This window comes from Pristis pectinata, chromosome 27 (assembly GCF_009764475.1).
Source record: "Pristis pectinata isolate sPriPec2 chromosome 27, sPriPec2.1.pri, whole genome shotgun sequence".
NCBI classification, from domain to species: Eukaryota; Metazoa; Chordata; class Chondrichthyes; order Rhinopristiformes; family Pristidae; genus Pristis; species Pristis pectinata.
This window is the reverse complement of record NC_067431.1, coordinates 19,288,803-19,314,054: the sequence shown is the minus strand read 5'-3', so window position 1 is coordinate 19,314,054 and position 25,252 is coordinate 19,288,803. Positions and strand designations below refer to the sequence as shown.

The window sequence follows — 25,252 nt, the reverse complement described above, 5'->3', positions numbered from 1 at the left end:
CTGCCTTCTCCCTGTAACCTTTAACACCCTTACTAATCAAGAACCTATCAACCTCTGCTTTAAATATATCCAATAACATGGCCTCCACAGCCATCTGTGGCAATGAATTCCACAGATTCACCACCCTCTGGCTAAAGAGATTCCTTCTCATCTCTGTTCTAAAGGGACATCCTTTTATTCTGAAGCTATGCCCTCTGGTCCTTGACTCTCCCACTACAGGAAACATCCTCTCCACGTCCACTCAATATTCAGTGGGTTTCAATGAGATGCCCTCTCATCCTTCTAAACTCCAGTGAGTACAGGTCCAGAGCCATCAAATGCTCCTCATATGTTAACCCTTTCAACCCGGGATCATTCTCGCAAACCTCCTCTGGACCCTCTCTACCGCCAGCACAGATATAGGGCACAAAACTGCTCACAATACTCCAAATGTGGTCTGACTAATGCCTTATAAAGCCTCAGCATTACATCCTTGCTTGTATATTCTAGTCCTCTTGAAATGAATGTAAACATTGCATTTGCCTTCCTTAATACCAACTCAACCTGTGAGTTAACCTTCACCTCCGATTTCTGAATTCTCTCCCCATTTAGAAAATAGTCTACGCTTTTATTCCTTCTACCAAAGTGCATGACCATACACTTCCCTACACTGTATTCCATCTGCCACTTCTTTGCCCATTCTCCCAACCTGTGCAAGTCCTTCTGTAGACTCCCTGCTTCCTCAGCACTACCTGCCCCTCCACCTTTCTTTGTAGCATCCGCAGACTTGGCCACAAAGCCATCAATTCTGACATCCAGATCATTAACATATAACGTGAAAAGTTATAGGACAAGTTGTAAGAAAAGTTAGAAGAAAAAATCCCACAACCACTGAGGAACACCACTAGTTGACTTGGCCACAAAGTTATCGATTATATCATCCAGGTCATTAGCATACAAGGTGAAAAGCAGTGGACCTAACATCGACCTCTGGGGAACACCACTAGTCACAGGCAGCCAACCAGAAAAGGCCCCCTTTATCCCTACTCTTTGCCTTCTGCCAGTCAACCCATCTTCTATCCATGCTAGTACCTTTCCTGTAATATCATGGGCTCCTATCTTGTTTAGCAGCCTCATGTGGCACCTTGTCAAAGGCCTTCTGAAAACCCAAGTAAGCAACATCCACTGGCTCTCCTTTGTCTATTCTGCTTGTTACTTCCTCAAAGAATTCCAAAAAGCAAGATCTTTGTCAGGCAAGGTCACCTTTAAGGAAACCATGCTGATTTAGGCCTATTTTATCATGTGCTTCCAAGTACCCTGAAACCTCATCCTTAAAAATGGACTCTAAAATCTTACCAACCAATGAAGTCAGGCTAACCGGCCTATAATTTCCTGTCTTTTGCCTCCCTCCCTTCTTAAAGAATGGAGTGAGATTTGCTATTTTCCAGTCCTCTGGAACCATTCCTGACTCTAGTGATTCTTGAAAGATCAGTACTAATGCCTCCACAATCTCTTCAGCTACCTCTTTCAGAACGTATGTAGTCCATCCGGTCCAGGTGACTTATCCACCTTTCAGCTTCCCAAGCACTTTCTGCTTAGTAATAGCGACTATACTCACTTCTACCTCCTGACTATTTTGAATTTCTGGCATGTTGCTGGTGTCTTCCACAGTGAAGGCTGACACAAAATACTTATTCAATTCGTCTGCCATTTCTTTGTTCCCCATTAGTACTTCTCCAGCTTCATTTTCCAGCGGTTCAATGTCCAGTCTTGCCTCTCTTTTACTCTTTATAATATCTGAAAAAAACTTCTGGTATCCTCTTTATATTATTAGATAGCATACCTTCATGTTTCATCTTTTCTCCCCTTATTGCTTTTTTAGTTGACTTCTGTTGGTTTTTAAAAGCTTCCCAATCCTCTAGCTTCCCGCTAGTTTTTGCAATATTGTTTGCCCTCGTTTGCTTTTATGCTGTCTTTGATTTCCCTTCTCAGCCATGGTTGCCTCATCCTCCTTTTAGAATGCTGCTTCTTCTTTGGGATGAACTGATCCTGCAAATTCTGAACTACTCTCAGAAACTTCTGCCATTGCTGCTCTACCGTCATCCCTGCTAGGGTTCCCTTCCAATCAGTTTTGGTCAGCTCCTCTCTCATGCCTCTGTAGTTATCTTTACTCAACTGTAATATTGATACATCTGAATTTAGCTTCTCCCTCTCAAACTGCAGGGTGAATGCTATCATATTATGATCACTGCCTCTTAAGGGTTCCTTTACCTTAAGCTCCCTAATCAAATCTGGTTCTTTGCACAACACCAAATCCGGAATTGCCTTTTCCCCTAGTGGGCTTGACCACAAGTTGCTCTAAAAAGTATTCTCGTAGGCATTGTACGAATTCCTTCTCTTGGGATCCAGTGTCAACCGGATTTTCCCAGTCTACCTGCATATTGAAGTCCCCCATGACCACTGTAACATTGCCTTTCTTACATGTCTTTTACATGCCTTGTCAAATTGCGCTGTGTGACGGGAAATTAGGGATAGGAGGTAGCCATTCAGTACTTCAAGCTTTTTCTACCATTCGATCAGATCATGCACTTCAAGTCCATTTTCCATCTTTGCTCTATGTTCACCCCTTCATTCTCCTGTTGAATGTAAATCTATTGATCTCAGTGTTAAAAGTTCAGTTGACCCCTGAATCTGCAGCCTTTGAGGGGAGGAGTTTCAGATTTCCATTAACTTTTATCTTACAAGCCAATTTCCAAATTGCCTACAGGCAAAATTTTAAAATTAGAGCTTGACTGCATTTGTTCATGAATTCCCCTCACTTCCCTCTTGTAAATTTTTAAACACCTCACTCTGAATCTTCTGAACTCACTGGAATGCAGACAAATTTATGCATCCTCACAATTCAACATATCTTTTAACAAGAACAAATCTTGCTCCTGATATTTTCTGCAGTGTAAGCTGTTGTTATGTGCCAACTATTCCTTTATTCCAAAGATGGATATGTTATCCTTACAGGTGGTTAAAAGAATATTCAACACTGGTGCTCAAAATCATCCATGGTAAATGAGAAATTATTTCTAATGGCTGGAGAGTCAATTCAGATTTCAGATTAATGACAAAAGAACAAAAGGAGAGATATTTTTTAAAAAGAATTAAAATTATAGAATCTTACGGCATAGGAGGAGGCCTTTTGGTCCAAAGTGTCTACGCCAACCAATGACAGACTGTAGATAAATCCCTCTTGGCCCCTAGCCCCAAAGATTATCACTCTTCACAGAAAGTTGTTATAATACATTGTTTAAAAGGTTCGTAAATGAAGATTCCAATTGCTTAATTAGGAGAAATTTGCAATGATATGGGAAAGAGCAAACTGTGTGAAACTAGTTGGCTGGCTCTATAAAGGGGCAACATGAACTCAAAAGGCTCCTGGATGGAAAAGTCAAGCAAAGAACACAACATAAAACATCCAACACATACCTCCTTGGTGGATAGGAAGAACTGGACATCCAAAAGTTGAGCAGGTGTGATTGTGATTGACAGCTGAGCCCCGCGCAGGCGCACCACCCAACCATTGGTGCCAGCACGCGCAGAGACAGTTGACGTCCTTGCGCGCGCGCGCGCCTGGAGTTTGCAGCCAGTCGTTGAAGGGCCGCTTGTCAAATGAGGAACGGGCACCTCGGCCTGCCTTTGGCGTCACGCACTTAAAGGGGCGGGCAGGCGTCGGGGGAAGGCAAGAAATATATCTGCCGACATATACTATCTACCACAGAATACAACCTGGGTTAAGATGGCGGGCGGCGGAGCGAGCGTCTGCCGGGGTTTAATCCTGCTGCAAGCCCTGCTGGTTTTGGCCACGGCTCGACGACCCTACTTCAGCTCGCAGACTTTGCACGTTAGTGAGGGATTGGCCACTGACCCTCAGGACCACAGGGTTCTGACTGTGGCGGCTGGTTTCACCGATGAAGGACCGGCGACGCTGCTCCAAAGGAATCAACGTCGGTGGCGCAGGAGCATAGATACCCAGCAGCAGCTAGAGGTTTTGGGACAGGTAAAGAAAATGATCAATCTCCAATCAATGTACCTCCATGTGATCACTTTAGACCGCTTAAAAACTTATGTTTCTTTAAAAAAAATATTGCAAATCATGTTGCTGCAAATGTTGAACTCCAGTTGCTTGCGGAAGTTACTGGGTGACTACCGATGGTTACTGTGTGCTCTGTTTGACCTGATTATAACATAGATATTGTTTCTTTTCATCATTCCACCCCCTTCTGCAGCCTTTTTGTTTGTTGTTAGTAACCTCTACAAATCTGTTCCATCGCAGCCTGTACTTATAATACACTACCCCAGGAGAACGTTAGAGTTAAGTCCAGAATGCAAATGCAATTTGTTGCTACATGAGCAAAACGGAGTCTGTACATGTTATTTTTATTTCTGCAGATAATCAGGATCTCTTTTCTGAGAGTTGTAATTACTGTTGATACGTCTTTGCAGATTTAAACAGTCCGTACGTGTTTTTAAATGATATTGATATATTTTTGCTGATAATAGGGATCTCTTTGTTTTGTTAGGGTTGCAGTTATTGTTGATAAGCTTTTCTAGATTTAAACAAAAGCACAATAAAAAAAAGTGTTATGTCACATTGATCAGTCGGGCCAAATAACCTATTTTTGTGCTGGAGACTCTGTGAGTCTATGATTGGACATGCTTTCAATTGAAGAGGCAAAGCAGTATCAAATGGAAATCATCAAAAGAAAATTGTAGATGCTGGAAATCTGAAAGGATACAGGTAATGCTGGAAAATCTCAGCAGGTCAGGCAGCATCTGTGGAAAGAGAAACAGTTAAAATACCAGGTCATAAACCCCTTGTCAAAACATCTAAACTTGTGGTTTAAGATACTGTTTGCGAATGTATTTTCCTGTTTTGCTCTGTGCAATAAAATGTTTTGAAGCAAAATTAGTTTATTGCAGTGCAAAAGTGCTCTTAATGAGTTTAAGAAATTTTCCGACATAGCTAATAAACAACATACTTCAATACTTTGAAGTGACTATAATGGAATACATAATTCCAGAATATTACCTGTGATTATAAAGAATAGGACTAGCCAATGCCATTTCTTTGTTTAGCTATCACCAAATTTTTTTCTGTATTGTGCCAGTTTATTACAAGCCCTCTTTATAAGATATGTGGAACATTAAGGCACATCTTGTACAATTTTACCAAACTGTTAAATTTCCTGAAAGAGAAATTGAAATTGAGATGGTCCTACAGTTAAAATTCTCTTGACTAAGATCAAGCAGTTAATCTGTCCGGAATGTTATCAACTATGTATCTGTAAACTTAAGTTCTGTAATTGCATTCATTAGATAATAGACTTGGGATCAAGAAGTGACTCATTTGTAGCACAGCATTAGGTTCTACTTGGTGTACACTGAGGTGAGGAATAATGTGGCCGTAGTCCAAAAACTGCCTGAAGCAGGGTGGGAGAGAATGCAGTCACCTTTCTTTACTGATTACCTTTAATTTAAGTGCCTATTGAAATTATACATTGAGCTTGCCTTTGCCCCAACCATATTCAACTCCTTCATCAATAATTGATCTTCCATCATGTCACAAGTTTGGGGATGTTTGCTGATGATTTCAGTGTTCAGTTCCTGGGCAAATGAGGTAGTCCATCAACTGCCTTAAATACTCATTTGCTACCATTTGTAATTGTACTATTTACAAATTGCATTTATTTACTTGGGCTTCTGAGAATACCGTCCAAACCAAAGACCTATACTATGAAGCATAAGGGCAGCAGGCCTGATCAACCATGTATCTGTAAACTTAAGAGGGGAACTGCAGGTTATGTTCCCCGAAGTCAAACACTGTCCTGATTTGGAAATATTATTGTTACTGATTATAAATCCTGGAGCCATCTCACCAACAACACCTTGGGTGTAATTTCACAAGGTGGAAAGCAGTGATTTGGGAAGATGGCTCACTGCCACCTTCTTGAGCAATTGGATATCAGAAATAATTGTTGACCTTGCCATTGATGTCCAGATGCTCATTAAATTCATTTTTCCTTTTTTTTTAAAAAGAAGGCAAATTTATTTTAATTCTACACTCTTTCTTGTCAAACATTTCCCATTATTTTGAAACAAAAAGATGTGCAGGAAAATGTTAATATTTGTAATTAATCCCAGTGTGTTGAAATAGCTATTTCTGGCTTACTAAATCTAATGTTAATAAATACTTTTGTATGTGTTTTGGTGATGTTTATGGTCTAATAAAATGTGTTTCAATAAGAGAACATTTGCATCATTCAAATTATGTTGAAATGAATGCATCTTTCTTTGACATCTTTTTATTGTTTAAAACTTATTTAAATAAATGACTTTACTGAAATAAGCCTATGCACTGTGCAAAGTCATCTTCGACCTCCATTTCCTGCTCTATAATTTCTGTCACCTTGTTTGCACTCTCTTGCTCTTTTCCTCTGAGCTGGTTAATTCATCTTCCCCTTCAACTGGTTGAGACCAGTATTAATCTTGTTGTTGGAGCTTTAAAAAATAATCTGTAGTTCTCTGTATAAGTAGTTGCTTCACTCTTCTCTACCTCTTTCAAAAATCTGCTGAAATGTATTCTATCTGATTTACTGAAACTAACCTCACTTCCTTCTGCAACTATGAAAATATTGGAATATTTTGCTAGGTTAGCAATGTTGTGTAATTACATATTGAATTTAGTGAGGATTACTGTGATGCATATGGAGGGAAGTGGGGATTCTGTTGAGCTTGACCTGGATTTTGAAATGGTTACATGGTAATTGAAAATAAACTCTGAATCTCCAACTGATGTAAGCATTAGCAAATATCTTTTTTAAAAAAAAATCTCTGGGGTACTACTTGTGTTGTGCTTGCATTATATACTCCTTCTCAAATACTCCCTGTGATGCAGAGTTCTGCCTTCTCAGCCCTCTGGGTAAAGAAGATTCTACTGAATTCCCCATTTGACTCTTTTACACTAGCTTTGTGCCTGTTTTTTTTCTTCCCTGTAAGTGGTAAAACTTTGTGTTTATGCTATAGAAATCTTCTAATAATCTAAAAATAAACATGTTGCCTCAATCTGACTATTCATCCTTTCATGATATTTGCAGTCTTATCTGCTTGCTATCAACCTTGTAATTTTATTTATTTATTTTTGGAGCTGCTTTGTGAATTTTGTCAGAGGATGCAGAAGTAATCAGAACAGTTCAAAATACTGCACGTGTTCGATACAGGTTTAGAATGACTGTGTTCGTGCGGTGCTTGTTACCATGACAGGAGCAGAAATTAGATCAATTCACTGAAGTCGTAGTCTCTGTGCAATGGCAATTTAAAAATGGGAGTTGATTTTAACCTACTTGTTTTGGGAGCAGCTGGTGGAATTGGGACTGATAAGTATCGAACTTCTACTACGTAATCATTTTATTCTCCATTGATTGCTCCATAGAATCTGATGCAACGTTAATGATTGATTGAAATTTGTAATTTTCTTAGCCAAGTTGTTTGCTTTTTAAATGCACAATCCATTGCAAACATTATCTGTTTTGATATTGCTCAAACTGCTGTTATTCAATGTCATGCTGTGTCAAATAATTGTGATTTTAGAAATAACACGTGTTTGGTTTAATTTCCCTCTGTAAAGCATTTGATTTTTTTCTAATACCATCTGAGAATTGGACTAGGACTGGTTTTATCCATTGGATTTCAGATCTGATCCTGAGTGTTTTCCTTTTTTGTATTTGGGTCATGATGGTAGAAAACTTTAATAGGCGCTTTTATATCTAGGTGCTTTGCAAGAAAGGAATAAAATGTAAACTGTTTTGGGAGATTAAGGAGAGGTGATTCCTTACCTTGTCAGGATTTAGTTCTGTCAAATATTTTAAAGCTGGGAGATGCAGGGGAGTTTTTGGAGAAAGAACAATAGTTTTTAAAGCCAAGTGATAAACTATATTAATTTGTCAGTCTTTGCAAAATGTTCAGATGGCAGGTTAATTTGAAATCCATTTCAGCCAGTTATAATACAATGTGTCTTAAAAATTTCTTGCAACTTGTATTTGTAGCTTCTTTAAAAGAAAGCTGTGGGGAAGATTTGCATATGTATTTTGCATGTCAATTTGCATACACAAAACTGCTTTTGAAAAATGGAGAAATTTAATGATACACAATTCACAGGAAAAGAGATTGTGAGGGGGATGGATATGGTAAGGAATGCTAGTTGGAGAATAGGCTGTTAAGAGGCTTTCAGAATAAAGCAGTTTGTGATGAGATGAGGAAGTTGATGAAATCAAGGATAGTAGCTGTTGTTGCTGCAAGCCATGGGTTTGATAGAGATGGGGCAACACAGTGAAGCTAGTAGAGCTGCTGCTTCAGCTCCAGTGACCCAGGTTCAATCCTGACCTCTGGTGTGGTGTTTGCACATCGTCCCTGTGACCACATGGGTTTCCTCCTGTTAAAAGTCATAATAATAATTACCTTGTTGGGGCCAAGAAATGACATTTGGAACAAATGGTAAGCCTTGAATAACTACAACACAATATCTGGCATTTGTAGTGACTTTTTCTTTTGATAAATTAGATGTTTGTACTGCATTTGTAGGATGCTTGCAAATTATCCATTTAAGTTTGGTACTAAAATGCTCATATAAACCTGGAATTGATAACCAGAGTAGTTCTGGACAGCGTGGACTTTGCTTCACATTTGTTTTAAACAATGTGATATTATAAGTGTATAAAGTTCTCTTGTCTTTTAAATCCTCCTGGATACTAGTTAGTTCAATGCAGTGTGCCATTAGACTGCTGGAGGAGGTGGGGATTATTTCATGTTTTCACATCCTTTTGCAATGAACTCCTTTTGCAATGTGCAACAGAATTGTCTGAGAGGAGCTTACTGAAAATGTAGTGGTAAAACAGATTGTAACAGGGCTAAATTTAGAAAGGTGATAGATTGCTTGAGTAGCATCACTGAAGGAAACAACATTTTATACATTTCTTCCCAGCATTAAAAAAAACAAAATGCAAAAGGAAAAGCAACCCAGCAATACCTAAATAAGAGTTATGGATAGCATTAGTTTCAGAGGGGGCATCTAAGATTGCCTGCTAATTAGAGAACTTGAGGATCGAAAACAGTTTAGAGTTCTGCAAAGTAGAACAAAGAAATTGAATGCAAAAGTTGCAGGAAACATTAAAATAATTTGTACATATATAAAAAGGAAAAGCTTAGTGATGTCAAGCTTTTGTCCTTCCCAATCAGAACTGGGATAATTCATCATGGGGAGCAGGGAAATATTTTTGTTCTGTCCTCAGGACACTTTTCAGAAATGTTAGGGTGCCAAGAATCTAATGAAGGCAAGGAATTAAAGGAAATGGGTATCAGTAATAAAATAGTGCTCGAGAAATTAATGACACTGAAAGCTGACGAATCCCCAGTCTCTGATAATTTATATCCCAGAGTATTAAAGGAGGTAGCCATGGCAGCAATAGGTGCATTGGTTGTCATTTTCCAGAAGTCTGTGGATAATTGACTAGGTCATGCAGATTTGAAGGTGGAAAATGTAACCCATTTTGTTGAGAGGGTGGTATGGTATGGTGTGGGTGAAGATGAGAGAGAGAAAATAGCAATCTGCAGACAGGTTAGCCTAACATAAGTAATGAAGAAAATGTTAGCGGCTGTTGGCATGGATTGGAAATTAGCTGACAGATGGAAAACAACAGATTAGGAATAAATTGGTCCTTTTGTGGGGTGGCAGGTGGTAATTAGTGAGGTACTACAGAGATCAGAGAATGATATGGATAATAGAACAGAATGTAATAATTTGAAGTTTGACCACACTGAAGTGGGCAGGGATTGCAGAGAGGCTTCAGGGTGTCTTAGACAGATGGAGTGAGTGTTCAAATATATAATAGATGCCGTATAACACGGATAAATGTGAAATTTGTCATTTTGGAAGAAAATTGTAGGCAGCATATTTCGTAGTGGTGTTAGATTGAAAAGTGTTGAAGCACATTTGAGACTTGGGTGTTTTTGTGCACCATTCAATGAAAGTGTGTACAAGTGCAGCAAGCAGTTAACAAGGTAAAAGGTATATTTGCCTTCATAGCAGGAGAATTTGAGTACAAGAACAAAGTTGTTTTGCAAAAATTATACAGGGCCTTGAGATCAAACTAGATTACTATGTGCAGTTTGATGACTTTATCTCAAAAGATAAACATGTTTTAGAGGGAATGCAACTAATTCCTTTTCTATTTCTTTTTTCTCTTTCAATCTTTTTATTAAATTTCAAATTAATACACACAGCAATAGTGATTATACACATGGTGTGAAGAGATTGGGATTACAATAATAGTTGAGATATACAAACACAGTAAAATATATAATCTGAACCTCTCAATCTCTTACTAAGTGAACATGATACAAAAGAATTTGAAAAAAATGATTATATGAAAAGACAACCCCAAAATTATAAAAATAACAAAAGCAAACCAAAAACTTCAAAAAAAAAAGCTGGACTGTTATTTCTTCAGTTAAAAAAACATTATTATGTCGTTAGCTCCACTCCTCTATATTCAAATAAAAGGTTATTGAAAGATTTGAAAAAGGTCTGCTTACATCATATGGAAATACTGAATAAATGACTCCAAATTTCCTCAAATTTAAGCGAAGGATCAACAGTACCACTCCTAATTTTTTCTAAGTTTAAACATGTTATAGTTTGAGAAAACCATTGAAATGGGGTAGGAGGTATAGGATCCTTCCATTTAAATAGAATGGATCTTTTGGCCATTAATGTAACAAATGCAATCATATGACAAGCTGAAGCCAGAATCAATCATTGGTAACCCAAAAATTGCAGTAATAGGATGAGGTTGTAAATCAATATTCAATACAATTGAAATAATATTAAAAATGTCTTTCCAATATTTTTCCGAAAGAGGGCAGGACCAAAACATATGTGTCAGGGAAGCCACCTCTGAATTACATCTGTCACATAGGATTTATATGGTGATTAAAAACGGGCTAACTTATCCTTAGACATATGGGTCCTGTGAACCACCTTAAACTGTATCAAAGAATGTCTAGCACACATTGAAGATGTATTAACTAATTGGAGAATTTTCTTCCATGTCTCTATAGGTAAAAGTATCTGAAGTTCTCTTTCCCATTCATTCTTAATTTTATCAAGTGTGTCTAGACTTATTTTCATAATCAGATCATAAATTATTGCTATCAAGCCCTTCTGATAAGGATTAAAACTTAAATTTTTTTTCTGTAATTTCAATTTTATGTGGTATCGGAAAAGTAGGTGGAATGCAACTAATTCCTGGGATGGTGAGACTGTTGTATGAAGCGACATTGGGTCGACGAAATTTATATTCACTAGCATTTAGAGTGAGAGGGGATCTAATTGAAAGTTGCAAAATTCTGATGGGGCTGGACAAACTGGATAGATGATGAATATTTCCTCTAGGATGAGGGATTTGGAATCTCAAGACAGGGTGAGGGATTTGGAATCTCAAGACAGGGTAAGAGATTTGGGATTGAGGTGAAAAATTCTTCAGAGGCAGGTGAACCTGTGGAACTGCAGTCACAGAAGGCTGTAGAGGCCAAGTCATTGAATATATGTAAGGAGTTGGATTAAATTTCTAGACACAAGTCTTCGAGGGATTTGGAAAGTGCATGGGAAAACAATAAGATCAGCCATGATTGTATTGAATGGCACAGCAGGCACAGAGCTGAATGGCCTACTTCTGCTATGTAAATAGTGTCGAAACCATTCTGGTGAAGAAAGAATCCTTGTAAATTTCAGTGCATAAAACAACAGCATATGATCGAAGAGAACCAGTTTGGCTAGCTGGCCACATTCAAAGAAAGTAGACAAAAGCAGAATTTTTTTTAACAAGTTTAAACAGAATTAAACTCCTAGAAGAACAATTATAGATGTTGACTTGTCTGAAGATAACAGCACTGGAAAACAGGATATTGAATAGGTGTGGTAGCAATGTCTTTTTTTTCATCAAAATGAATCATTATTGATTGTTTGGGTCTTTTTTAAAGGATTGCACAGAACGGTCTCTGGCTGAATCCTAGGATGTGGCATGGTTATAATGAGCTACTTAGCATTAATCTTAACTACTGAGAGTGTTTGGTTAACAATCATGCAGCATTAAGGACGATTAAAATTGTTAAAACCCAGCTGAAATGGGTGATATCCATATTGATCAGGATTATGACAAAGGAAAAACATGTGACATAGGACATCTCGAAGAAGAATGGAGACGGCAAGGCTTTGTAGAGAGGAGTGATCTGAATTTTTCAAAGATCAGATAACTTTTGAAGAAGTAACCAAGAAGGTAGATAATGTAGTCTATATAAGCTTCAGTAAAGTCTTTAAGGTTCTGCATGGTTGGCTGCTATGTAAAATTAGATTGCCTGTGATCCAGGAAGAGTTAGCTAACTAGATACACAATTGGCTTGATGGTGGAAGGTTGTTTTTTTTTGGACTGGAGGCCCATGACTAGGTGTTCCACAGGGGTCAGTGCTAGGTTCATTGCTATATGTCATCGCTAATCAATGATTTAGGTGAGAATGTACAAAGCCATGGTTAGTAAGTTTGCAGTTAACACTGAAATTGGTGGTGTCATTGACAGTGAAGATGGTTATCAGGAATCGCAAAGGAGTCTTGATCAACTGGATAAGTGGTTTGAAATGGACTTTAATTCAGTTAAGTGTGATGTGTTGCATATTGGGAAGACAAATCAGGGTAGGACTTTTACAGTGAAGAGGGGCCCTGGGGAGTGTTCTACAAGTACATGGTTTCCTTAAAGTGGCGTCACAGGTAGATTGCTTTTGGCACGCCAGCTTTCATCAGTCAGGGCATTGAGTGTAGATGTTGGGATGTTATGTTGCAGTTGTCCAAGGCATTGAGGTTGCATTTGGAATATTGTGTTCGGTTTTGGTCACTCTGCTATAGGAAAGATGTCATTAAGTAGGAAAGATGCCATTAAGCTGGAAAGAGTGCAGAGGAGATTTATAAGGATGTTAGACCAAAAGGCATAGGAGCAGAATTAGGCCATTTGGCCCATCGAGTCTGCTCCACCATTCAATCATGGCTGATTTATTTTTCCCTCTTGACCCCATTCTCCTGTCTTCTCCCTGTAACCTTTGATGCCCTTACTGATCAAGAACCTATCAACCTCTGCCTTAAATATACCTAATGACTTGGCCTCCACATCTGTCTGTGGCAATGAATTCCACCCTCTGGCTAAAGAAATTGCTTCTCCCCATTCTGAAGGGATGTCCTATTCTGAGACTGTGCCCCCCGGTCCTAGATTCTCCCACTACTGGGAATATCCTCTCCACGTCTACTTTATCCAGGCCTTTCAATATTTGGTAGGTTTCAAGGAAATCTAACGCCCGCCCCCCCCCCCCCCCCCCAAAAAAAAAACTCCAGCGAGTACAGGCCCAGAGTCATCAAATGCTCCTCGCGTGTTAACCCTTTCGTACCTGTGATCATTCTCATAAACCTCCTGGATCCTCTCCAATGCCAGCATATCATTCCTTAGATATAGGGCCCAGAACTGCTCACAATACACAATGTGGTCTGACCAACATCTTAAAACCTCAGCATGATATCCTAGCTTTTATTTTCTAGTCCTCTTGAAATAAATGCAAACTTTGCATTTGCCTTCCTACCGACTCAAGCTGCAATTTGACTTTTAGGGAATCCTGCGCTAGGACTCCCAAGTCTCTTTGCATCTGATTTCTGAAGTCACTCCCCATTTAGAAAACAGTCGATGCCTTTTATTCCTTCTACAAAAGTGCATGACCATACACTTCCCTACACTGTATTCCATCTGCCACTTTGCCCATTCTCCCAACCTGTCCAAGTCTTTCTGCAGACTTCCTGAATACGACCTGCCCCTCCACCTTTCTCTGTATCATCTGCAAACCTGGCCACAAAACCATCAATTCTGACATCCAGATCATTAACATATAATGTGAAAAGTAGCAGACCCAACTCTGACCCCTGAGGAACACCACTAGTCACTAGCAGCCAATCAGAAAAAGCCCTCTTTATCCCTACACTCTGCCAGTTAGGCCATCTTCTATCCATGCTAGTACCTGACCTGTAATACCATGGGCTCCTATCTTGTTTAGCAGCCTCATGCGGCAGCTTCTCAAAGGCCTTCTGAAAACCCAAGTAAACAACATCCACTGATTCTCCTTTGTCTATCCTGCCTGTTACTTCCTCAAAGAATAACAACATAGTTGTTAGGTGAGATTTCCCCTTAAGGAAACCATGCTGATTTCAGCCTATTTTATCATATACTTCTAAGTAGCCTGAAACCTCCTCCTTAAGAATGGACATCTTACCAATCACTGAAGTGAGGCTGACCAGCCTATAATTTCCTGTCTTTTGCCTCCCTCCCTTTTTAAAGTGTGGAGTGACATTTGTGATTTCCCAACCACCTGCTAAGTGATAATGATTACATTCACTTCTGCCCCTGGCTCTCTTGAATTCTTGGCATGTTGCTGGTGTCTTCCACAGTGAAGACTGATGCAAAATACTTATTCAGTTTGTCCACCATTTTTGTTCTCCATTTACTACCTCTCCAACATCATTTGCCAGTGGTCTGATGTCCACTCTTGCCTCTCTTTTACTTATTATATATTTGAAAAAACCTTTGGTGTCCTCTTATATTATTGGCTAGCTTGCAATCATATTTCATCTTTTCTCCCCTTATTGCTTTTTTAGTTGCCTTCCGTTGGTTTTCAAAAGCTTCCCAATCCTCTAGCTTCCCACTAATTTTTGCAATAGTGTGCCCCCTCTTTTGCTTTTATGCTGTCTTTGATTTCCCTTGTCAGCCATGGTTGTCTCATCCTCCCTTTTCGAATGCTGCTTCTTTGGGATGAACTGATCCTGCGTCTTCTGAATTACTCCCAGAAACTTCTGCCATTACTGCTCTAAGGTCATCCCTGATAGGGTCCCCTTCCAATCAACTTTGGTCAGCTCCTCTCTCGTGCTTCTAGATATCTTTACTCAACTGTAATACTGATCTATCTGACTTTAGCTTCTCCCTCTCAAACTGCAGGGTGAATTCTATCATATTATGATCACTGCCTCTTAAGGGTTCCTTTACTTTTAAGCTCCCTAACCAAATCTGGTTCATTGCACAACACCAAATTCAGAGTTGCCTTTTCCCTAGTGGGCATGACCTCAAGCTGCTCTAAAAAGCCATCTCATAGGCGTTTTACAAATTCCTTCTCTTGGGATCCAGTACCAACCCGATTTCCGCCCCCCCCCCCCCCCCCCCCCCCCCCCAATATACCTGCATATTGAAATCCCCCATGACCACTGTAACATTGCCCTTTTTTTCATGCCTTTTCTATCTCCTGTTGTAATTTGTACCCCACATCCTGGCTACTATTTGGAGGCCTGTATATAACTCCCATCAGGGTCTTTTTACCCTTGCAGTTTCTTAACTCTACCCACAAAGATTCAACATCTTTTGATTCTCTGTCACTTCTTGATAAGGATTTGATTTTTTTTACCAACAGAGCCACCCCGCCCACCTGCCTGTCTTTTTCGATAGGATATGTATCCTTGGATGTTTAGCTCCCAGCTGTGATCTTCTTTCAACCACGACTCTGTGATGCCCGCAATGTCATATCTGCCACTTCAAACTGTGCTATGACCTCGTCTACCTTATTTCAAATATGACATGCACTCAAACATAACACTTTCATTCCTGTATTCATCACCCTTCTCAAATTTGTCTCCATGTTGCCTGAATTTAAATCCTTATTCCTTTCTAAACTTTCTCTCATTCTTTATTCTGGAGACTTCAGTAACCTCTCCTGCACTCTCCTTCCCTTTTACTTTATCCATACTTTTTCAATCTGTTGAACCCACCCCCCTACTATTTAGTTTAAAGCCCTATTCACAACTCTAGTTATGCGATTCACAAGGATCCTAGTCCCAGCATAGTTCAGCTGGAGCTATCCCATCAGAACAGCTCCCTCCTTCCCCAATACTCGTGCCAATGTCTCACTAATTCAAACCCAAAATCAAAATCAAAGACAGCATGAATAGATTAGGAGGTGAGATTGAATGACTGTTATTTACTGTGTTAAATGATAGATGGGCAAAGGTCAGTAAGCTGTGGAATTTTAAGATGCATGTTATTATTTTACAGGCAGAGTAGATGTTATTTGTGGGGCTTTTGTGGTTCATTCACTGAAGCTTTCAAAGAGACTTCCAATGTCTGTGACAGTTGTAAATGGAGAAAGTAAGTGCTACTGGCCATGTCTTTAGATTCAAAGCCTGAGGTCCTGGCAACCTCTTTCATATAACCAGAAGTGTTACACACATCATCAAACTGAGTTCATTTTTATTTATCAGGTGGTAGCTAGAGAATTATCAGTAATGGCTTCTCATCTTGTGTCCACACTGTTACCATTTTTGGTCTTCTAAGGAATCTATTGGAAGTCTACTGTATTTCACCTAGATACTGACCCTTGGAGTATGATCTGAGGGGAAAATGATATCAAATCCCTAGTATGCTGATTCCAAACTAACTCTGTAAACTCTTCCAGCTGTACAGAATATGTGCTGTTCAATTCTGAGTCGATTAAGATTTTCCTTTTTTGTTTATTATTGCTTCACTACTGGTGATGATGCCTTCAGATGCAAATACTTAAGCCCTAAACACCACCACCACCATCCACCTCCACACCCCCCCCCCGCCTCTTTCTTCCTTTAAGACTCTTTTAAACCTACCCCTGACTAGAGTTTTGATATCTGCTCAAATATCAGGTGTATTTTTGCCTTAATTTCTTTTGATAAAGCTGTGTAGTAATGGTGTTAGTGGTAGCAGCAACTTGAAATGTGTGTAAAGAGGAGAATCATTTGAATGTTTGTGTTGAAGAAAATAAAGCAATGGGGTGATCATTGAGGTGTTTGTATTGCACTTTCAAACCCTAATGTTTGACATCATATAAGCAAGAGGAGAAAGACTTACAACATGATAACGCCTTTCTGGTTGCTTTAGGATATCCCAAACATTTTCCAGCCTATGTTAGATTGCAGAAAAGATGTCAGCCAATTTTTACAGTTTGCAATAAACTTTCATAAATGACACTTGTTGAATATCTGTTAATCTGTTTTAAACTGTGTTAGAGTGAGGGATGAATATCAGTGTTACACCTGCTCATCTTTGAAATGATGCTTGTTTGAAAAGGGACAGGAGAGGCTCTTTAGCATGATGGTACCTCCTGCTGTTCAGTGTTCTTCAGTACTGAAGAGAGTGACTGCCTAGATTATTGTCTTTGGTTGTCTGGAGTGGGACCATAATACATAGTTCTCTGACTTGGCAGTGAGAGAGCTACCAATTGATAACAGCTGCCACATGAAACAAGGGCATGCAAAGATATAATTTGACTTCATCTACTTTTTGGAGGCTGTTGCTTCAATATTATGGATAGAAGATGCTGTTGTCAATAAAGCAGAAGTATTCACGTAATTGATCAACACCATAAATCAGGACATCAAGAACAAAATCTTCAAAGCCAAGGTTGACATCAGCAGCTTTATTAAAGTCTTGAAATCACCAAAGTACAACAATAAAACCAAGATTTATCAGGAGTGTGTATTTTCAATACCATAGTGCAGAATGCTGGGAAATGACTGGATTGCATTCTTTTGGCCCAGAACAATGGCAAATCAAGACCTCCTTGTACAGTGCAGCCAAGAAGATATGAGCACCATCATTACCAGGAGTACTTTAGAGGGAAGCAGGTTCCATTACTAGCAACAAGGTTGAAACCTGAAGTGAAAATTAAGTAGTCCAAAAGCAAAGTGGCACAGAGCTGTAGAAGCCAATCTGCAAACCTGGTACATTGCTGGAGAACAATTGAAAAATTCAGCAAAAAGAAATGGGTTGAAGAGGTTTCTGGTTGCCCTAAATGCTAGAAGTGTCGTGGGTAATAAGTAATATATTTATTAATTTCTAATCATTCTACAGCATAAACCAACCATGCACATGCATGCACTCACACCCACCTCAGTCAATACAGCAGTACACTTTGGCAGAGGAAAGAAAGCATTTGGCAAGACTGGATGTTAGTTTTGTTGAGGTCTTATTGATAGCTTTTGTAGTGTCTAAAGTTATGGTGAAGCTGTGTGCTATGCTGCTGGATCATTGAGACATCATTTAAAGTACTCTGTGGTAACACAAGGATAATTTCTTTGAGCACAAATCTTGATTAACTGCTGTAAATCATATTGTCTGATTTCTAGGATCCATCAATCTCTGAATAATGCAAGGCTCTTGTGATCCATTTTGTTTTATAATGCTGCAGTTCTTGAAAGTTGAAGATTGTAATTCTCTCTAATTTGTAGCAGTGTAAATTTTTTTTTAATGGTTCTTATTTTTTTACTTTGACAATCTCCACCTTCAAAAGGTGGTACAGAGGGATGGGTGGTTACAAGAACCAAATGTTCCATGAGCTAGACAGTCTTCCAGTACTTAATCTATTGAGCAATACATTTATGTAAACCACATACATGCTAGCAGCCAATGTTTTCAAGCCTGAGCTTAATGCTGCTCCTCTTCAAGCAGGCAGTCACTAACTAGGGATCAAAATTGAATGAGTTAGCTTTGCTTTTTTGTAAATTTCATCTGCTTGGAGACTAAATTCAGAACTTGACTGATCTGTAGCATCTGGCTGCATAGGGTGATGTAATCCCTTGAAGGCTTAATTTACTTTGAGATGCTATCAAGTCTAATTTGGGAATAGCCAATGTCTTGGGTAAATCTTCCTGTAATATTAAGATGCTTCTGTGTGCCTTTCTAAAAGTTAACAGCGTCAGTGATTCATTCTTTTGAGGACTAAATATTCTCTAGCTGTATGGAATGAGAGAGAGCTAGCATAGCTTGCCTTTGAAATGGAGGGAATACCCGAACAAAACTTTTCTCCCAGTTTTTTAAAAGATCCCTCATTGTCCCTCAAAATAGCTGGTTAAAAACAACATTTTGGAGATACTTAGCAAATTAGTGTTATCTATGGAGGGAAAGGGAGTTAGTGTTTCAGGAGGATGATCTCTCATCAGTACTGGAAGTGTGAGGAAAATGAGTATTAAATTTCAGGGAAGAGCAGAGAGAATAAAGGGAATATCTGCAATAGGCTAGAGATCCAGCTTGTCCAGGTGACATGCATTCTGATGCTGTGTCAGAAATGGTAGTTAATCATAGCTGATCTGAATGCAGCAGTGTAAATAGAGGGAGATGAATGAGGGCTTATGGGAAAAGAGAGAAACAAAACCAAAGCGCAGAAATGTTGCTGGAAGTATGATATATAGAACACACCGACATGTCTGTATTGCATCTCGGTTCTGGTGTTTTATTTCCCCTTTTTTTATACCACCGTCAATCATCTCTCTCTCAAAACTCTTCCAGACAGATCAGCTATGATTTAGTAAGCATTCAGCATCCTTTGACATGGCAATGGCAGCATGTGTATCACCTGGATAATCTTTGTCCCCATCATATCACACACACATTCCTTTTGTTCTCTCTGTAATTAAAAATGCCTGTTTGTTTTTCCAGTTTTGGTGAAAGGTTAGTAAGCCTAAAAATCAGTTCTCTCTCCACAGATACAATCTGACCTGCATATTGTAGCTTTTTCTGTTTTGATTTCAATTTCCAGCATCTGCAGGTTTTTTTGCTTTTCATAATGGGTTTCTTTTTCATGTTAAGCAAATTTCCCTTTTGGAAATGTGTCCAGTGCTATCATTTTTTTCTAAGACTCCTAAATTTCTGGAAGACTAGGTTCCATAAGCATCTCTGAAATTATCTCTGGCTGCACTCTTAATTCCATTTCAAGTGTGTAGCAGTTGGTTGGAATTAGAAATCTGATTGGGTTGTGTTTGCATTATAAATTATCTAAATAGCAGAATTCTGAATAAACAGTATTTTGCTTTTAGAATTTGATCTGATGCCTTTCCATCTTGTGTTCCCTCAAATTTTCCATCTCCCTGAATATGGCTTGTTATTAAAAGCTGAAGGTTGCAACATTGTGGCTTGAATGGAAGCTCTGCAGGGTAGTGTTATGCTGGGTAACAGTGCCTGCATCAGTGAACATGTCGACAATACTTTGGAGCTCTGCTGGTGTGTGTGTATGTATGCAGTACAATGTTTACTTCAGTTTAGTGACTGAAGTTGGACTATCATTGGTTCTGGAGTAGATCTGATGCAAGTTGGATAGTTTTCCAGTTCTGTTGATTACTTTCACTAGTTGGAAATTTTTTTGGAGATGCAATGTTGTGGCAACTGATGAGATGTGGTCTGACCTCAACCAAGAGGTCTACAATTGACCCAATTTCAGTGCATGCTAATGTCAAGCAAAGCTGTGTCAGTGCACCAACTTTTTTCCATTTGGAAAATATTACTTGATTATCCAGAAATTTTGCATGTATTTATTAACTATGTCTTTACACACCATTCCACAAAATGCAAATAATCTACCATGGTACTAGTCGACGCTTGTAGTGGTGTCTTTAATTTTGGAAAATTACCCTCTTAATATCTCACCACCATCTTTCTCAACAATTCATTTAGGCTTTTGAAGTTCTGACTTCGGTGGCTATGATTCTCTACCCTAAATTTCCCTGCACCAAATCAACTTCCAATGTTGCTTTTTTTTCATAATATACTTCATATTTCAAAAATATGAACAGGGCCATTAAATGTCCAAAGAATATGCAACTATGTCGTCAGAAATTCATTGAACATTCACATTGAAGGTAACTTCGCAATGTATAATAAAACTCCACTAATCTGCTGTCCAACTGTTTGGAAATCCCAATCGTTCAGCACCTGGCCCTCTCAGGTGGTGATTGCTGTGCTCTTTTTTTTTCCCCATCCACTGGGGCCCCAGTTCTTGCACTTGCTTTAAATTTACTGGGTTCACTGAGAAATTTATTATAATGCTTCAATATCTTGAAAAAGCTGTGGAGTTTTAATCAAAAGCTTATCCATCAGTCAGGAAAAATCTGAGTCTGGCACTGCCAGATTATTGGAGTTTTGCTGTATTTTTGCTTTATGAGCTTCAATTGGACCTCTGAACAAACGTAGTTGTAAGTGTCATGGAACACAATGAAAGACTGAATGTAGATGAAGTTGCTTAACCAATGAATCTTATCCATTTTTACAGCTCATCCTATTTATTTTATCTAGTGATCCATATCACCTTGCACATTATGAACATGATACAACTTTTGCATGCAAGGTGTGCTTTTCAAGAAATTCTCACCCATTAAATGAAATCCCTAATTTTGCACATTTAAAACTGCTTTGTTTTGAATTTTATTTTGATGAAAGACAATAATGAATGGATAGATTGTAGATTTTTCTCCCTTGCCATTTTTTTAAAACTAATTTACCTAGCAATACTTGGAGATAATAGGGTGAGTAAATTAAAAAGTTAAAGAACTTTTACTTGAGGCTTATTAACATTTTGAGTCTTTCCAGTGTTGCAAAGTAGTAGCTACTTCCTTGATCTTGCCCAATGTGACATATGCTTAAGCAACATCTATAATGTGCAGCTTTGATTGAAAAGCAAACTTTGAAGCTGCTGGAATCTGAAATACGAATGACAAATGCTGGAAATACTTGGCTGATCAAACTGCATATTAGTTGAGAGATACAATTGGTGTTTAGGATCTTGACTCATCATCCAGATCTGATGAAAAGTCATGGACCTGAAACACTAACTTCTATTTCATTCCCCATAGCTGGTGCCTGACCTGCTGAACATTTCTAGCATTTATTTTTGTGTGAAACTTTAATATTCTACTTGAGCTTTGTTCATACTCCACCTGCAGCCCACCCATTGTTATTTATATTGTTAACATACTGCCAATCTTGTTGCCACTGGCAATGGATCTTCCTCCACCTCAACTCCTTTTTGCTTTTGTTCATTTTTCCTTTTCCCAACCTGCTGAGCCCATGCTTCCTTTACTCCAAATCTTGTTGCGATTTACTGCCTATATTCTATTCAGTATAACTCTTACCTGTTTGGCTTTTATTTTTGCAACCCCATTTAGTTTCCTGTATTTACAAACATGTCTCCAGGGTTTGTCTTTATCTCTGTAAGCTTCCCTGGTCTTCTATGATTCTGCTCATGTCCTCTTTTGAGCTCTGGTTATCTTTCCAAATTCCACTCATTGTTCTGACTTTTATCTTTTTATCAACAAAGAAAACTAAATACTGGTGCCTTCATACAGTAGTTCCCTGATTTGTCAAAGAGCTAATTCCACTGATTAGTATTTTTAAGGCCAGTGGACTTGATATGAGTGATTTTTATATTATAATGACCTTCTCAAGACAAGACTATTATTAAGATAAATAGTTTTAAGACTGTTATGCATTACTTTTAGATTTGATGAAATCTGCATTCAGTTTTGGATGTGAGCATTTCTGAATAGAAGGACAAAATTGTTCTAATTTCATTTTGTATTGCTGGGAGCAAGGGACTAATTTTCATATGTAGACAGTGTTTTACATATAGATTTTTGCATTTATATTTTCAGATCTTGTGCTGTGCATGGCAACTATTTTTTCCCATTTGTGAAATCTTAATACTTGATTTGTATCTGTGCACAGTGGCTAAAATGGCTCTCTGGTAGGAGTTTGAAGTGACGGCTTGTACTGCTGTGACATTATGCTCTGGTGCATAATGGTTGAATAGTAATGACAATGGCTCCAGTGACACTGTTAATTGTGTGTATGAAGTTGACAATATCTTGCATGAAATACAAGTAAATACATATTCATGTATGTGTTTATTGAATTAATAATCTACCACCATTTGAGGTTTAATCTTTGCAGTCTTTCTTTCTTTCATTAAAACTGGGAAATTTGGCCTGCATTTAACACACAGCATGTCTTAATGCAGCTTGTGACTGGTACTTTCTGACTTCATTAGAGTAATCTGCTCACAATGTTGATTCCCACAGGACCGCCAAGATTTCCCTTTATCTCCATGCAGAACATGGTTGGATGTTCCTTGACCTTGTCGTAACAAGCAACTCCAGTGGGGTTTGTTAATGGTGGAGCTGGGTTTCCTCTGATAGCCTGGAGCAATTCCCCTTAGTGATTGAGCAGGCCCTATACAATATTGCTAATGTTCTCTTAGTGCTAACATATGTTATTTTCATTTGCCTCGTACACTGTTTTACCAGATAACTAGTAAGTGGAAACCAAAAAAATGAAAAGCATGTAAAACAAAAATCTAAATATCATTGTCTCCTTCTTGTCTTCCTGTTTTGCCAGCAAATGTAGAAAGGGTAAAGTACATGTGTTTTTAAAAAAAAAACAAATTGTGTATATATGATTGTGTAATGCATTTACAATGGTGAGTTTAATTTTATTCATTGCTGATAGAAAATGTCAATTTCTGAACATGCAGCTTAATGTGTTCACAACACAGCTTTGTGTGGCACTGTCCAATATGTAACCAGCAATTCGGTCAACCATGTTGAATTTGTGCAAGCCCACTTGAATGGTTGTTTGAGTACTTCATGTAGTGTATAGTGAAATTTAGGGTGTCAGAGGTAAAGTTATGTGAATTTCAAATCTGTTTGCTTGAACAGAGGCCTTGTTATGTAATAACAAACTTTACCTTTTTAACAACCTTGTCCTAATTTAGTCCAATTTGAATGATGAGCCTTGTTTTAAAAACAAAATTGTGTGGTGATTTTAATTGTCAAATTTTTTCATTTTGCTTTCCTCGAGTTATAAATTGTGTTCTGTCTTTTCATAAAAGGCAGAATTGTGACACAGCTGAAAAAGAATTCCTTGTATTGCAGATGTACCATTTTGTGATCCTAAAATGAATTTGACTCTCGTGATTCCTTGTTTTCTTTGTAACGTTCAAGTTGTTTTGTGTCCTCTAACACACTTACTCCAAAAAGTTCCCTTTAATCGGGCACCACAGTAGTTCAACTGTGCAGGAAAGATGAAAAGAGTGAGAGGGCAGTATTCAGAAGCTTTGATAAACCTTTGTGATCGAAGAATGGTTGACTTGGTGTACCTACTATACAAGGATGCTTCCAGCAATTCAAGTCCCAAGAAGTAGTTTGGTATCCCAGGCAAATTTGAGCAGTGTGCTTGTTTTGACTTTAATATAATTTCTGTAATATACTGTCCAAAACCCCACACACTACTTATAATTATGGCCTAATCTTTACTCTGCATGGATTCATAGCTTCCTGTGTTCTTTTTGTTCTACGAGATGCTACATGAGAATTTGTGTAATTAAGGCTTGTAAAAAAAAATCCCATTGTAAAGAATGCGTCAGAACTATTTAATCACCTGCCATTCATTTTTATTTTAAAATATTGAGTGTTTTGTTTGCTAAGTCATTTTGAATGTAGAAGCATGAAGGAGCTTGAAGGGAGCCTGTAGATCTAGTTAGGCTTTTCTGTTTTGTTTTGTATGTAGGTTCTCACTATGGATGAAATTACATTTCATTTGAAAGGATCCAATAATGTTGTGCTCAATTGAGTGAGCTGCAGAAGCCAACTACATATTGTTTGGCTCTGGTACTTGCTGTAATTGGCTTCTGCAGCTCACTCAATTGAGCACAATGTTATTAGATCCTTTCAAATCAAACATGCAATTTCATCTACAGTGAAGAGAACATGTATACATTTGCCTTAAAAAGCTCAACTAGATCTGGGCTCCAATTGGCCTGTATAAAATAATAATTTATTATTATTTCAACAATAATTGTTTTCTCATTGGCTGTGATAATTTGTTTTTCCTTTTGTTGCTAAAGTAAATGTGGAAATTATAAAATTGCATGGTTTTGTGCAATAGGTTTTGACCTATTGGAACTTGTAGCCTGTTTTAACATGTATAATACTTATTTTAATATGCTGAAAGATTAATTGCATTATGTTTCTGTAAGCATGTAAGAAATAAAAGCGGAGTATGCCATTGTACATGTTTCCTTAGCACAGGAGGCCATTTGGCCCATTGTGTCTCTGCATTTCCATCCGTCTCATTCCCCTACTATTTTTGTTTCTGCAGTTTATCCCTGTAACCTGCAATGAACTGTTGGATTGGGATGTCTTGTTTTGTAATTTTTAAGTAGTTACTCTTGATGTATAATTTCATAAATTGTTTCTGTTCATTGTACTAATTCATAATTGTTACTTTTCAAATATCTTATGAACTTT

At 38.3% G+C, this 25,252-nt stretch overlaps 1 protein-coding gene across 1 annotated transcript in view; it reads left to right on the top strand.

The window, feature by feature from the left end:
• Positions 1 to 3,688: 3,688 nt before the first annotated feature.
• Positions 3,689 to 25,252, top strand: part of LOC127583619 (sortilin-related receptor-like) — a 153,014-nt gene continuing 131,450 nt past the window's right edge. Inside the window, 1 exon segment of the mRNA XM_052039782.1 lies at positions 3,689 to 4,027. Coding sequence (XP_051895742.1) covers positions 3,767 to 4,027 — 261 coding nt within the window. The 5' untranslated portion in view covers positions 3,689 to 3,766.